The sequence below is a fragment of the Octopus sinensis genome, linkage group LG9, assembly GCF_006345805.1.
Source record: "Octopus sinensis linkage group LG9, ASM634580v1, whole genome shotgun sequence".
Lineage (NCBI taxonomy): Eukaryota > Metazoa > Mollusca > Cephalopoda > Octopoda > Octopodidae > Octopus > Octopus sinensis.
Window position 1 is genome coordinate 41,313,521 of NC_043005.1, and position 17,370 is coordinate 41,330,890.

At 35.7% G+C, this 17,370-nt stretch overlaps 1 protein-coding gene across 1 annotated transcript in view; it reads right to left on the reverse strand.

Annotated features, from left to right (window-relative positions):
• Positions 1-17,370, reverse strand: part of LOC115215408 (dynein heavy chain 5, axonemal-like) — a 401,219-nt gene that overhangs the window by 244,113 nt on the left and 139,736 nt on the right. Inside the window, exons 42-43 of the mRNA XM_036505929.1 lie at positions 8,230-8,337; positions 4,836-5,135 (exon numbers count right to left, since the gene is read on the reverse strand). Coding sequence (XP_036361822.1) covers positions 4,836-5,135; positions 8,230-8,337 — 408 coding nt within the window. The remainder of the gene's footprint in view (positions 1-4,835; positions 5,136-8,229; positions 8,338-17,370) is intronic.

Below are 17,370 nucleotides of genomic sequence, written 5' to 3' on the forward strand. Positions count from 1 at the left end.
TGAAGAGCGTAGGCTCGAAACGTTAAAGACTTGTTTTATTTATATTTCCTGAGCGCCATACTAATACAATTGTTTGTTTGTTTTCCACCTGCCTTCGTCTTTTGTCTATTTTCATAAAGCTTCCCGTTATATATATATATTATATATATATATATATATATATACATATATATATATATATGATTGATTGATTGATTGATTGATTGATTCTAGTTTCAGCTTATGAGCTGTGGCCATGCTGGGGCACCGCTATTTGGTGTTGCTACTTGGTTTCACTTCATGGAGGCTTTCTAGCAACTGCTATTTGGTGCATGAGAGAGTTCGATGCAGCTGCCCTCATCTGCCCCTCCTGCCGTGAAGTTGTATATATATATTCTTTAATTTGTTTCAGTCATTTGACTGTTGCCATGCTGGAGCACTGCCTTTAGTCAACTGCTAAGTTACAGGGATGTAAACACACCAGCATCGGTTGTCAAGCGATGGTGGGGGACAAACACAGACACACAAACACACACACACACGCACATATAATATATACATATATATATATATACATATATATATATATATATATACATATATATATATATATTATATATATATATATATATATATATATATAATATATACATATATATATATATATATGATTGATTGATTGATTGATTGATTGATTCTAGTTTCAGCTTATGAGCTGTGGCCATGCTGGGGCACCGCTATTTGGTGTTGCTACTTGGTTTCACTTCATGGAGGCTTTCTAGCAACTGCTATTTGGTGCATGAGAGAGTTCGATGCAGCTGCCCTCATCTGCCCCTCCTGCCGTGAAGTTGTATATATATATTCTTTAATTTGTTTCAGTCATTTGACTGTTGCCATGCTGGAGCACTGCCTTTAGTCAAACTGCTAAGTTACAGGGATGTAAACACACCAGCATCGGTTGTCAAGCGATGGTGGGGGGACAAACACAGACACACAAACACACACACACACGCACATATAAATATATACATACGTACATATATATACATATATATATACATGTATATATACATATATATATATATATATATATATATATATATAAATATATATATATTATATATACATATACATACATATATATACATGTATATACACACACACACGTTTTAATGCTTGTTTTTATGTTCAGTTATAATAAAACCAATTTCACATTAATCTAATGGGTTACTCCATACTTTTTGTAGAGTACAAATTTATTATTGTTAAGTTCAACGATAGCTTAATATACATGTGTATAACCATGTATATAAACATTTATATGAAAGTGCCGCCCTCATCAGATTGCATAAATTTAACATAGGCGCTAAGCCACTATCTCAAAACTAGGTGTTCAGTCTTTTAGGGTTATGTAGGGTGAGACAGGCAAATAAAGCTCAGTTCTATCTTTCAAGTTAAGGTGACCAACATTGGCGTGGAGTGGTTGTGTGGTAAGTAGCTTGCTTACGAACCACATGGTTCTGGGTTCAGTCATACTGCATGGCACCTTGGGTAAGTGTCTTCTACTATAGCCTTGGGCCGACCAAAGCCTTGTGAGTGGATTTGGTAGATGGAAACTGAAAGAAGGCCATCGTATATATGTATGTATGTGTGCTTGTGTTTGTCCCACCAACATTGCTTGACAACCGATGCTGGTGTGTTTACATCTCCGTTACTTAGCGGTTCAGAAAAAGAGACTGATAGAATAGGCTTACAAAGAATAAGACCTGGGGTCGATTTGCTCAACTAAAAGGTGGTGCTCCAGTATGACCACAGTCAAATGACTGAAACAAGTAAAAGAGTAAAAGAGAGTAACAAAACATCGCTGGACTCTTCCTTTGAGAACAACATATGAACTGGAAATTATTCAATCAAACAGCCTATTCATAGATTATCATATAAAATCATTGGGTATTCTTTACACATGACACAAGTCAAATAACAAAGATACAGAAGCCTTGAATGAAAGAAAGGTTTCTCTGCAAGTTTTGTTTACCCAGTTTCACTCAAAGATTTTCAGTTGCCCTAAAATTCCACCGTGCAATCAAACCCAACATTTCATGTTTTCAAAACAAATATTCTCCTCACTTGTCCATGCATATCTGTCAGTATCTGTCTCTATTTGTATATAAGTATATATGTGTATATCTGTCTCTATCTGTATACAAGTATATATGTGCATATACACATCTATGTGTATGTATTTACATTCAAACATATGTACACTGTCATCTTAAAATATGGGCACCCTGGGCAGTTTTCTGAGGGAATTCCACATGCCTAAGGGCCAAATGCTAATCTATGCATATTGTGATTATGTATGTAGGGGCTTCAGTGCATTATTTTGACTGAGGGTGGGGCAATGGGTGGCCAAGAATACTGTTAACATACCCCGTATACGTATAGATTTACACAGATGCCCCTTTGTTTCATTTCCTTAATCTCTCACTTTCCCTCTATACACACACAAGACAGGCACAAAGTCACAAAGATTGCTTCCCAACCACATGATTTCAGCTTCTATCTTACTGCATGACACATTGAACAAAGGTCTTCCACTTCCACTATAGCACAGGGCCAACCAAATCCTTGTGAGTGGAAAAGAAGCCTGCTTTATGTATATGTATATACAACAAGAAATATTTTGTATATGCATATATATATATATATATATATATTTCAAAATGTGACCGCGTGTGTACTGTTGGCGATATTTTTTCCGCCGTTTTCCCTTCTTTGGATCTTTCCTTTTCCTATGTTTCTAACGAAGAGCTCCGCTCAAAACGTTAAACCTTCCTCACGTTGTTGTGTTTTCTCTTTGTGTTTTCATTTTTGGATTAACTATATATATATACATATATATATATATACATTGTGTATAGACTCGATATTTGGAATGACCAATTTTAAATACTGTTGGATTTTACTCATAAAGTATTGGAATCTTACATGTATAGCATTTTGCCTAAGAACGGATCTACAAATTCAATGTCCCTACACATCTCACATCTATTTTCTTTCCTCCATTTCACTCTCTATTTTGTATCCTACCTAAATTAACTATTACTTAACTATTCTCTCACACCGTCTCCGATGAAGGGATATAATAAATATACTTGAAACAGCTGTAAGACCTTCTATCTATAAATATTCTAAAATCTACTCAGCCTTGGTTTTTTATCTCATTATGCAAAAAAAAATATATATATATATATATGCATGTATAAATGTGTGTGTGTGCCTGTGCATGTGCGCATGTGTATGTGTGTATGTATGATTGTGTGTGTGTACATGCATGTGTGTGTATGTGTGTATATATATATATATATTATATATATATATATATATTTCAAAATGTGACCACGTGTGTACTGTTGGCGATATTTTTTCCGCCGTTTTCCCTTCTTTGGATCTTTCCTTTTCCTATGTTTCTAACGAAGAGCTCCGCTCAAAACGTTAAACCTTCCTCACGTTGTTGTGTTTTCTCTTTGTGTTTTCATTTTTGGATTAACTATATATATATACATATATATATATATACATTGTGTATAGACTCGATATTTGGAATGACCAATTTTAAATACTGTTGGATTTTACTCATAAAGTATTGGAATCTTACATGTATAGCATTTTGCCTAAGAAACGGATCTACAAATTCAATGTCCCTACACATCTCACATCTATTTTCTTTCCTCCATTTCACTCTCTATTTTGTATCCTACCTAAATTAACTATTACTTAACTATTCTCTCACACCGTCTCCGATGAAGGGATATAATAAATATACTTGAAACAGCTGTAAGACCTTCTATCTATAAATATTCTAAAATCTACTCAGCCTTGGTTTTTTATCTCATTATGCAAAAAAAAATATATATATATATATATGCATGTATAAATGTGTGTGTGTGCCTGTGCATGTGCGCATGTGTATGTGTGTATGTATGATTGTGTGTGTGTACATGCATGTGTGTGTATGTGTGTATATATATATATATATATATATAAATAATATGAAGCTTTCTAAATATTCTGTGCTAGTCTTTCTTTTTCATTCTGTTTACATGTGATGTTAATTTTATTGTTTCTCCCCTAAAGTCTCTGGCTTCATTCCAGCATATGAAAAAATTTAATTGTTGAAAATCGTTTTCTTTTAAAATTATTATCATTGTCAACAACATCATTTTCATAACCATCCTTTTACTTTCTTTTGTGGGTGGGTGAGTAGGGGAGGGGTGAAGTATTCATCTACATTTTTACTCTTAAGAAAAACGATTTTCATATACTCTCTATAGATGTATACATACATAATACATATATATATATATTTTTTGCATATACATATACACATATGTGTATGTGCCTCTCTGTGTGAGCACGCGCGCACACACACACATACATACACACACACATACATACACACACACATATATATTTATAGTAAAATAGTTATAACATTAGGTTTTCTAAGATTTTGTTTCATCTTTTGTATTGTCTTTGCTTTGGCGCCTTTGTAGCAAATATAGGAATTATTATTTCACATAAAAATTTCCAGTTGAGAGATTCAACATTATATTTTGTTTTTTGATAAGGATTTCTTACATAAACAAAGAAAAATCTGAGAAGCAGAGGGAAAAGGAAAAAAAAATACGGGGTAGTCATAATGTTCATGCCTTTCATAGGGTTTTTTTGTTGTTGTTGTAATATAACAGCAAATAAAAACCAAACAGCAAGATTAATTTAAGAATGTACTGTTCTACTGTTTGCATTATAATAAAACAATGAAACTCACATGAAAAAAACTATGACAGCCATACCTTTTTCATCTTCAGTGTCTTTCTCCACAGAGTCGAAAATATTCCATCAGTCCAGTCATTTGTGGCGACATCAAGGCGACCAAACATTTGTGGTGCCGTTATAGCTTTTGGGTTCATTCGCATCTCTTTGTGGAACATCCCACAGACGGTCAGTGCCTTTTGCAGCACATAGATACACTTTGTCTTGCCAGCACCACTTGGTCCCAATGTCATCATTCCATGGCGCACTTTCTGTGTTTCATAGAGTTGTATCAGTTTTAGCACCCATGCAGAGTGGGCAATCAGACCAGCTTCTGTTACCTGTACAGGTAAGAGGGGGAAAAAAAAAAACGGTATGGCAAATAAAGAAGACAATTGTTTTTCTTACATTATTTACATTTCACAGATATTTGTCCTCATATTGTTTGTTGTTAACACGTTTTGGCTGATATACCCTCCAGCCTTCATCAGGTGTCTTGGGGAAATTTCGAACCTGGGTTCTCATTCCTAAGCTATTTTTCAATTTTATTATTATTATTATTAAGGTCAGTGCCTGGAATCGAACTTGGAATCAGTAGCCTGCACTCTTAACCACTATGCCATATGCCTGTAGGCAATTATGAAGTGAATTTTAGGGCTTATAAAGCTAAGCCTATCCTTCCTCTATACCAGTTCCATATGTTATTCATATCTGCACTTGGTCTGCTTAGGGAGGTTGTTGTATCCTAGCATATGTGCTGTTTCTTTTAGTTTTCATATTCTCCAGTGGTATTCTCTGTCTATTATTTTAGCTTCATCCCACAGGGGGAGGTGGTCTCCATTTTTCTTATTCTTTTTCTTCTTGGTGAGCTGGCAAAGTCATTAGCACGCCAGGTGAAATTCTTACCAGTATTAAGTCTGTCGCTATGTTCTGAGTTCAGATTCCGCCAAGGTTGACTTTGCCTTTCATTCTTTCAGGATTAATAAATTTAGATCCAGTGAAACATTGGGGCTGATGTGGTTGGCTAGTCCCCTCCCACCAAATTTCAGGCCTTGTGCTTATAGTAGAAAAGATTATTATTTTTATTAAGGTGGCGAGCTGGTAGAATCATTAGAATGCCGGATGAAGTGCTTAGCGATATTTCACCTGTCACCACATTCTGAGTTCAAATTCTGCTAAGGGCAACTTTGCCTTTCATCCTTTCAGGATTTATAAATTAAGTACCAGTTGAACACTTGGGTCGATGTGATCGACTCATCTCCTCCCCCAAAATTGCTGCCCTTGTGGCAAAATTTGAAACTATCATTATTACTTATTATTAATAAGGTGGTGATCTGACAGAATTATTAGCATGCTGGGCAAAAAAGTTTACTAGCATTTCATCCTTCCTTACTTAATGAGTTCAGATTCCACCAAGGTCAACCTTTTCTTTCATCCTTTTGGGGTTGATAAAATAAGTACCAGTTGAACACTGGGGTTGATGTAATCAACTTATTTCCTTCCCCAAACTTGCTGGCCTTGCGCCAAAATTTGAAACCAGTATTATTACTATTATTAAGGTTGTGAGCTGGCAGAATTGTTAGCATGTCAGGCAAAATGGTTTGTGGCATTTTATACATTCTTACATTGGGAGTTCAAATTCTACTGAAATTGACTTTTCTTTTCATCATTTTTGGGTCAATAAAATAAGTAGCAGTCAAGTATTAGGGTCAATGGAATTGACTTTCCCCTCCTCTGAAATACTGGCCTTGTGCTAAAATATGAATCCTTTACTAGTGATACCATAATACTATAGTAAGTATTATTATCAGTACTAGGTGTCATCCATCATATGGTGGATGACACCAAGTGACAATAAAAATAATACTTTGAGAAAAATAAAGAGAAAAAGAGGGTGGTGAACTGGCAGAATCGGTAGCATGCTGGACAAAATGTTTGGCAGCATTTCTTCGAGCCTTATAATTTGAAGTCGACTTTGCCTTTCATCCTTGTTGGGGTGGGTGTCGAATTTTTGAAAACTTAGATGTAAATTTTATGTTGGACATAAAGCTATAGTTTTTAGTGTAACGATCACAGAAATGCAAGAAGTTAACTAAACTGTCTTGTTATCCTTCCCAGGAAAAAGAGGTCATCAGCGAAACATAACCAGAGTACTGGTTCATGACCATGCAGGAACTTGAATGTCTTCATTAAATGTGTCTTGAATTTCATTATAAAGACATCAGTGAAATTAACTTCCATGGGGGTACCCATGGTGTAACCCCTTGTCTGGTGGTAAAATCTCTGTCCAAGCTTCATTGTGTTACTTTGTAACACAAACTTCAATAACTTACAGGGAAAATTAGATGGAATACTTTTGTTTGACCGTTTTTCAAACACTTTCATGCATGCTTCCACCTGCTCATCATGATTAACATTGGGATATAGTGAAGAAATAGCAGTGGTTATCAAAAACAAATTTCCAACACTGCTTTGGTGCTTCGAAAAGTTGTTAATTTTGGACACAAAATCAAAAGTTTTCTGAATATAAGAACTTGGTCTTTTTGCTTCAGGGAGTAGAAAGCCATCCAACAGCTCCAAAATGTTTAGTACTTTACTAGGTTCTACAAAGCTCCCATTGGATTGCTCTCCCTAGATTGCCATGTCTTTTCTTGTATTCTTTCTGTGTCAGCATGCTACATTCACATACTATATGAGTAATGCTTTCCTATTTTGATTTGCATAATCTACATTGGGAATCTACTTGGTTTTGTCTATCTTGGCTTTTATCCAATTAGTCCTTAATGCTTGATCTTGTGCAGCTACTAACAAAGTTTCTGTCTCCCTCTTCAGCTTTCCTTTCTGCAACCATAACCATGTCTCACTACAACTATTTGCAGCAACTATCTTTGGGAATCTACCAGGCAACACTTTCTCCTGCTAGTCAGATAATTTCTGTTCTTTTCCCTGGTTTTTAAATTCATTTGGGTTTTTGGTTTCCTTATGTCTTGCTGTGATTCAGTTTCCCTATGTTTTGCTGTGACTCAGTTTCTTTATGTCTTACTATGACTCATTTCCCTATGTCTTGCTGTGGTAATTATTATTATTATTATTATTGTTATTATTATTATTATTATTATTATTATTATTATTATTATTATTATTATTGTTGTTGTTGTTGTTATTGTTGCTGTTGTTGTTATTAACATGGTGTATTGGCAAAATGGTTAGCATGCTGGCCAAAGCTTGATGGCATTTCTTCCAGCACTTTATGTTCTGAACTAAAATTCTGCCACGGTAGACTTTGCCTTTCATCCTTTCAAGGTTAATAAAATAAGTACCAGTTAAGCAGTGGGGGGTGAATGTAACTGACTAACAGCCTCTCACCCTAAAAATTGCTGACCTTGCACTTAAACTTTAGAGAATTATTTATTGTATTAATTTTTGTTTTGTTACCTGAGTGGCAATAGCTGCTTCAATCGAGGGATATCCAGCTTTGTCTAAAGTCATTCCTGGAAACAGGTCATCAATTAGTGACATGAATAATGGTTCATCTTCATCCACCTGGAAACAAATCGAGAATCACAACATTATTCCTGGAAATTGAGGTAAATACTTTAAGTCACTTATGTGCATACATGTTCTTCATTCACTCATATGGACACATACATACATATAAACACGTGTATAATTATATGTGTATATATATATGTATGTATATATATATATACATATATATATATATTTATATACACTTAAAAGGTTACTAGTCCTGGCTGGTCAGAGAGTGACTATTAGTTTCACACCTATAAGGCTTTTAGCAGTATAGATGTCTCATCACACATTTTGTGATGGTCACTTTTTTTCTTGCCCAATAGACAAATGCACTATATATTCATTCTCTACATGTTTATTATTGTTCTTATTTCATGTCCATTGTCTTTCATCACACACCTGACCTCTTCAGTGACCTTCCTTCTCATGTGTCTCCTGTTCTGTTTCAACACACATCAGGAATCTGACAAAACAAATACATATATATGTGTGTGTGTATATATATATATACATATATATACAAAATATGGGGGTTTAGTTCACAGGTGGTTTAAACAACTAGGTACACAGCGTAAGTGCTGTAACAGATTGCCAGGGCTCCAAGGTTATAGCCACGATGGGAGTTATGGAACCATTGTAGATTTCTGATATAGTGGATATATAATTGTTAGAGAGGACAACAAACATTAAGGTAAGACAAAAATCTCAAGTCATATACATTATTATTATTGGCAAAATTCAAAGACTTACAGCTGTTTCTGTGATATCCCAGAGTATGGGATGTTCTGTCATCTTTCTCTTTACCCCTTAATAGCCACCTCTGCTACCATTCTCTTATGGAACATCAATATGTTCATGTCTATTTCTGGTTATTTATACTATTAAGGTGTCAACCAACATGGATTTACACAGGATTGCTCCTAAGGACGTATGGACTAACATTTACACAATCAGAAAGGTGAACTGTGAACTTTTATACTTCTTTTTTCTTCTCTTTCTTCTTTTTCTTCATCTCCTTATCCCTTTTCTCCTGTCTTCTATGCCATCATTTCATTAATCTATACCATTCCCTTTTCCCTATTTGTCTCCAATGATAGAATATTCCATACTCTGGGATATCCCAGAAACAGCTGTAAGACTATGAATTTTTCCAATAATAATAACGTATATGACTTGAGATGTTTGTCTTACCTTAATGTTTGTTATCCTCTTTAACAATTACATATCCACTATATCAGAAATCTACAATAGTTCCATAACACCCACCTTGGCTATAACATTGGGGCCCTGGTAGTCCATTACAGCACTTATCCAGTGTACCTAGTCATTTAAATCACCTGTGAACTAAACTCCCCATATTTTGTGTGTGTATATATATATATATATATATATGTATATATAATGTTTATCTTACCTTAAAGTTTGTTGCCCTTTTTAACAATTCTCTCTCTCTCTCTCTCTCTCTATATATATATATATATATATGTACACACACATATATATGAACTGGGTGCGTGGTACGTAGCTTGCTTACCAGCCACATGGTTCCTGGTTCAGTCCCACTGTGAGGCACCTTGAGCAACTGTCTTCTACTATATAGCCTCAAGCTGACCAAAGCCTTGTGAGTGGATTTGGTAGCAGGAAACTGAAAGAAGCCTGCTGTATGTATGTATGAATGTATGTATGTATGTATACATATATATATATTGTGTTTTGCAATATTTTACTTGTCAAGTTACAGCAAAAGCAATCCAGTGTTGAAAGTAGAGGCCATCATTTTGCAATATATATGACATCATATGGATAAACTTATGCTTATATATTTTATTTTAACATGTTCTGAGGGAGGAAATACTGCAGATAAATCAGGCAGTTCTTTCATAAATGTTTCCTTACTCCACAACCAGTACATGTACACATATGCATATGTGCACACACACACACACACATGTAACGAACTTCTTTCAGTTTCCTCTCTACCAAATCAATTCACAAGGCTTTGGTTGGCTTTAGGCTATAGTAGAAAACACATACCCAAAGTCCCATGGAATGGGATTGAACCCTGAATCATGTGGTTGGGAAGCAAGCCTCATATCACACTGACACATCTGTGCCTTTGTGTACTTGTGAGAAATAAATTTTGAAAATCAATATAATGTGTGAAGACAAATGTACTGAAACGAACTATGTGCTGGATGATATTGTTTACTGAAAATGCAACTATGAACAGATATGAAGAATTACAAAATAATATCCAAACTTCTGAATGTCTAAAGCTATGTAATATCAGATTTTATTATTTTTTTTGAAATAATGTCACAAACTACAGACTGGTTACCTTTTATATGAATATTTACACCTACAGTTTATTAAAAAAAATTTGAAGAGATTTTTATTTCCATTTTCACAGTTTCTTCTTTAGGAGAATGTGTAACTGAGAATTTGACAGGAAGATTATCAGAGAATTTCATTTCCAGAGAGGGATTCACGAACAAAAGTATCCACACAATGGTTATCATATACAATGCAAATGAACATGTATATTAACGCATATACACAGTAATGTACACACATACACACAAACACACACACAGACACAAACACATTCACACACACACTTCCTAGCCCCCACACCATTACACCCACACATTACAGATGCACCCACACATGCACACGTCAAGGTCACCAGCTGTTATCCACACACACACACAATTACATACTCTCATGTACGCATGCACACACACACCTTGCTTTTGGGATCATCAATACTTTATTATCTCCCTTCCTCCATGCTCTCCTATCTAATACCTCTGTCCAGCCAGCCACCATGATTGACCGCTAGCCTCTAAATCTTTTCTTATTCTCTCCTTGTTTAATTCCTTGTGTTCCTTTCTGTTGAAGAGCATAGGCTCAAAACATAAAAGACTTTCTCATCTTCCCGAGCTTTAAACTGACACACCTGCTTGTTGTTTATACACCTGTCTTCGTCTTGTGTTTTTCTGTAAATTCTAAGTATATATATATATGCACATATGTATGTATGTGTAAGTATATATATATATGTATGTATATATATATATATATATATATATGTATGCGTACATATATATGCATATATATATATATATATTCAGGAAGGAAGGGAAGAAGGAAGGTTTAACGTTTCAAGTGGAGCTCTTCGTCAGAAACATAGGAAAAGGAAATATCCAGAGAAGGGAAGACGGAGAAAAAAAAAACACCAACCGTACACACGCGGTCACATTTTGCATATATACATATACATATACACATATATATATACATATATATTATACACACACACACATACACACACATATATATATATATATAATATATATATAATATATATATATGTATATGTATCTATCTATATATATAGGCACAGGCATGGCTGTGTGCTAGGAAGCTTGCTTGCCAACCACATGGTTTTGGGTTCAGTCCCTGGACAAATGTTTTCTACTGTACCCTTGGGCTGACCAAAGCCATGTCAGTGGATTTGGTTGATGGAAACTGAATGAAATATGTCCTATATATAAATATATTATGTGTGTGTATTTGTTATCCTCTCCTCCACCATCACCTAGAAACGATGTTGGTGTGTTTACATGCCCATAACTTAGTGGTTCAGCAGAAGATACTGATAGAATAAGCACCAGGCTTACAAAGAATAAGTCCAGGGGTTGATTTCATCAACCAAAAGGCAGTGCTGAAGCTTGGCCGAACTCAAATGACTGAAATGAGTAACAGAGTAAAAGAGTAATATATATATATATATATGTGTGTGTGTGTGTGTGTGTGTGTGTGTGTGTGTGTGTGTGTGTGTATATATGTATATATATATGAATATATATATATATATATATATATATCATGTGTATATATATATGTGTGTGTGTGTGTAGCTGGAACAGGAAGTCATGTTCTTACTTGTTTCCTGTTCACTATCACAACCAGATTTAGGCTCAGCAGCCTTTCCTGTTTGTTTCCACTGTCCTGTTTGTGTTACCAATTTTGTGCAGGTGGCATGTAAAAAACACCATTTGAGCATGGCCATTGCCAGTACCACCTGACTGGCCCTCATGCCGGTGACACGTAAGAGCACCCACTACAATCTTGGTTAGCATTAGGAAGGGCATCAAGCTGTAGAAACTCTGCCAGATCAGATTGGAGCCTGGTGCAGCCATCTGGTTTGCCAGTCCTCAGTCAAATCGTCTGACTCATGCTAGCATGGAAAGCAGACGTTAAACGAACAAACAATCTCTCTCTCTCTCTCTCTCTCTATATATATATATATATACATATTATAGCCCCAGGCTGACCAAAGCCTTGTGAGAGGATTTCATACACAGAAAGTGTATATGTGTATATTTCTGTGTGTGTGTATATAAATATATATATATATATAATATATATATATATATTATATATATATATATATATATATATATATATAATATATATATATATATATATATATATATAATATATATATTATATATATATATATATATGTATGTATGTATGTATTTGTGTGTCTGTGTTTGTCCTCCCAACATCGCTTGACAACCGATGTTGGTGTGTTTACATCCCCGTAACTTAGCAGTTCAGTAAAAGGGACTGAGAGAATAAGTACTAGGCTTGCAAAGAATAAGTACTGGGGTTGATTTGTCCGAGTAAAGGTGATACTCCAGCATGGCTGCAGTTAAATGACTGAAACATGTAAAAGAAAAAAAAGACTGCAGCTTGCTGCGACACCACCTTGAGGGGTTTAGTGAAGTAAATCTACAACAGTATTTAGTTTTTAAATCTGATACCCACTTCATCAGTTTCTTTTGCCAAATTGCTATGTTATGGGGTCATAAACAAACCAACACTGGTTGTTAATCAGTGATGAAGGATAAACACAGTTTGTTGAGATAGCTTTTCTATGGTTGGTTGCCTTTCCTGTCACCAACCCTCACACTGTTTCCATGCAAAATAATGATTCCTTGTAGCCATTCACAAAAGAACGGAGATGAGCAGCATCATTTATATGATGGTGATTCTCACAGCCATCACATGATGACAAGATTAAGTGATGCATACATACTGACACACAGAGGAAGCACTCTGCCAATGGTCTTTGAAGAATCTCTGAGAGAAGGAAGGAAAAATTACAGTATACAGATTGCCATAATAGGAATCAACACAAGATCAATACATCCACAGACCTCAATAGAGTGGCCACTGCTAAAGCCACTAAAGGACCAGATGTTGATGTAGTTGCTGTTGCTGTTGAGCGTAGCGGTCTTCATTCTATGTAGTGGGAGAAGTCCGAAATGTGGTCCTTTGCTATTTGTAAGACCCGCAGAAGAGAAAGCAGGTCAACCCCCGACACCGAGAGCATCGACGGATGGATGAATGCGCATCCAGGCTCAGCGGTTACATAGGAAGCCGGGTACAAGAAACAGGAAGAAAGAGTGAGAGAAAGTTGGAGCGAAAGAGTACAACAGGGGTCGCCTCCCCACCCTGCTGGAGCCTCGTGGAGCTTTAGGTGTTTTTGCTCAATAAACACACACAACGCCCGGTCTGGGAATTGAAACCGCGATCCTCCGACTGCGAGTCCGCTACCCCAACCACTGGGCCATTGCGCCTCCACTGATGTAACTACAGGCAAGCAATTAGGCTCTCCACCCAGGAACTTTCACAACTATCTAATAGATTTATGCAGATTTCATTGGCTCATTTTCACTGAAAGAGCTTCAGTTGTCCCAAATCAAAAAAGAGGAAAAGTTAACTAAGGTGATGCAGAGTGAAATTGAACCTAACACCACATCACTGTATGATTCAGAAACAAACTTTTCGATCAACAAACCACAGAAAATCGTAATAGCATTGCATTGTGTTATTTAAATTGAGAGTAAATGATCTGTAAATAATCTGTTTTTAGATTATTTACTTATGACACACAACCCCTCTCACTCTCTCTCCTTCTCATATATATATACACACACGCACACACTCATACACACACACTCACACACACATATACACACACATGCACACTCACACACATATATATTATATATATATTTTAATATATATCTGCATATCTATGTGCATACATACACATGTGTGTATACATATAAATATATGCTTATATATATGAATATATATGCATGTGTGAATACATATATACAAACATGTATGTATATGCATATATATATGTGTGTGTGTGTATATATGTATGTATATATATATATATGTATATATGTATACACACACATACTCACTCACACACATGCACACACACACATGTGCACGTGCGTGCGTGCACACACACACACAGAGTACATATCATAAAATTTTACATAATAATAATTCATAAAATGGGGAAAGTATCAAAATATCAATAACATATCTTCTAATTTCATTCTTAGTTTCAATATTTAGACTGAAACAAAATTGAAACCACCAAATACCTCAGGAGCTTTCAACCAATTACAGTCAATATATGTTCACATACATACATACATATATACAGACTTACATATGTATGTATATGTGTTTGTGCATAAACACGCATATATATATATATATATATATATATATATATGCATATTATGCATTAGTAATTTTAACATTAGATTCATATTACCTGGCATATTGTACATTGAATTTTATAAACAATATAGCTACTTCCAATTGAGAGTATTTGTGCAATCTGGGTGGAACAAGCAACACAATGTATTCTTGTTCAAAGTTTCACTTTACTGAGTCTTTTTTTTTTTTTTACTGATCTTAACATTTGCTTCCAATTTACATTGGCAAAATACACATACATGCTGGCATGGTTGTATGGCAAGAAGCTTGCTTCCCATCTTCTTCTATAGCCTTGGACTGACCAAATTTTGTAAGTAGATTTGGGAGATGGAAACTGAAAAGAAGCATGTAGTGTGTATATGTATATATATATATATATGTAGGAGTGGCTGTGTGGTAAGTAGCTTGCTTACCAACCACATGTTCTGGATTCAGTCCCACTGCATGGCACTTTGGGCAAGTGTCTTCTACTATAGCCTCGGGCTGACCAAGCCTTGTGAGTGGATTTGGTAGATGGGAACTGAAAGAAGCCCATCATGTATATACATATATATATATATATATGTGTCTCTGTTTGTCCCCCCCCCAACATCGCTTGACAACCGATGCTGGTGTGTTTACGTCTCCCTAACTTAATGGTTTGACAAAAGAGACCAATAATATAAGTACTAGGCTTACAAAGAATAAGTCCTGGGGTCGATTTGCTTAACTAAAGGCGGTGCTCCAGCATGGCAACATTCAAAATGATTGAAACAAGTAAAAGAGTATACATATATATATATATATATATATATATATATATAAATAGTTATAAGTCTATGTCTGGTCATAGAGTGACCATCCACAAAGTTTCAGACTCTAAAGACAAAGACAAAAGTAACTCTTCTCCTATGGGAGGCAGAAATCCGTTATGGTCATGTGGCCAGTAAGTCACCAAAGAATGAATAGTCCAGGGTTAGTGAGGATGGGTTATCTCCCTTAGACCAGTGTTTGTGGACCAAAAAAGGGGACGTGGGTTTATCCCTTTGGGCTGATTTTAGATGGTAAGGACTCTTGTAGGTCTAATTGGAGAATAGGGAATCGCATGCTTGCAGCAGGTAGCATTTGAAATGGATGCTCGAATGTTTTGTTCATGTGCCACTGGCACAAGTGCCAGTGAGGCAATGCTGTTAACAATCATGCTCAAATGGTGCTTTTTACATGCCACCGACACAGAAGCCTGACAGCTGCTCTGGCAGTGTTCACGCTCGGATGGAGCTCATTATTCAAACCAAGGCTTCGGTGACAAACACTTGCCCAAGGTGCTACTCAATGGAATTGAAATCAAAACCATCTAGTTGCAATGTAAACTTCTTAACCATACATCAAGGTCTGGCTTCAGGCAAGAACTCTATTGATTCATAGAGAATTTGAGTGGATGTTAATGATCAGCATTGAATATGGTTCTATACTTGCTTCCAAACCGTAGGAATACTTCACAGAAGATGAATCAGATGTAGTGTGCAAGGGTGAAGACTGCAGTGGTACAGACAAGCGATGACAAGTGATGCAAGACTGATTGCAGGGATATGAAACTTATGGAGATGACAAAGAACGGTTGAATGTCCATATTTCAAGTGTTCCTCACTTATGAGATTTGATGACAAAATTCATTTACAAATATCTATATATAGGCATAGGAGTGGCTGTGTGGTAAGTAGTTTGCTTACCAACTACATGGTTCCTAGTTCAGTCCCACTGCGTGGCACCTTGGGCAATTGTCTTCTACTATAGCCTCGAGCCAACCAAAGCCTTGTGAGTGGATTTGGTAGACGGAAACTGGAAGAAGCCCGTCATATGTATGTGTTTATTTATATGTGTGTGTATGTGTGTATGTTTGTGTGTCTGTGTTTGTCCCCCCCCCAACATTGCTTGACAACTGATGCTGTTGTGTTTACGTCCCTGTCACTTAGCGGTTCGGCAAAAGAGACTGATAAAATAAGTACTAGGCTTACAAAGAGTAAAGGCGGTGCTCCAGCATGGCCACAGTCAAATGACTGAAACAAGTAAAAGAGTAAAGAGTAAAAGAGTATATGTCTTGCATTGTTTTGAATGTTCACTGGTTATAGTCCTGTCTCAGGTTGTCTGTTACTTGTCTAATGAAAACAGGATCTCTTGTATTATTTTGTACACTGAATATCTGTTATTTTATAGATTATATTTGTATTTCTTTTTCAGGCATTTTTGGTAGATTTCTAAATACTTCTGTTCTGTGAACCCATTTGGAGCTGCTTTATGAATTGTCTCACAAAATCATACAACTTTTACTTACATATCAGATTGGAAGTCACTTATAATCGCAGATAATGCTATCAACTGGATAATGTAATCAAAATTAGTGGATTGCAACCTTCATATTTTGCTAAATGTTAACAGCTTACTATAACCAAATCAGCTTCA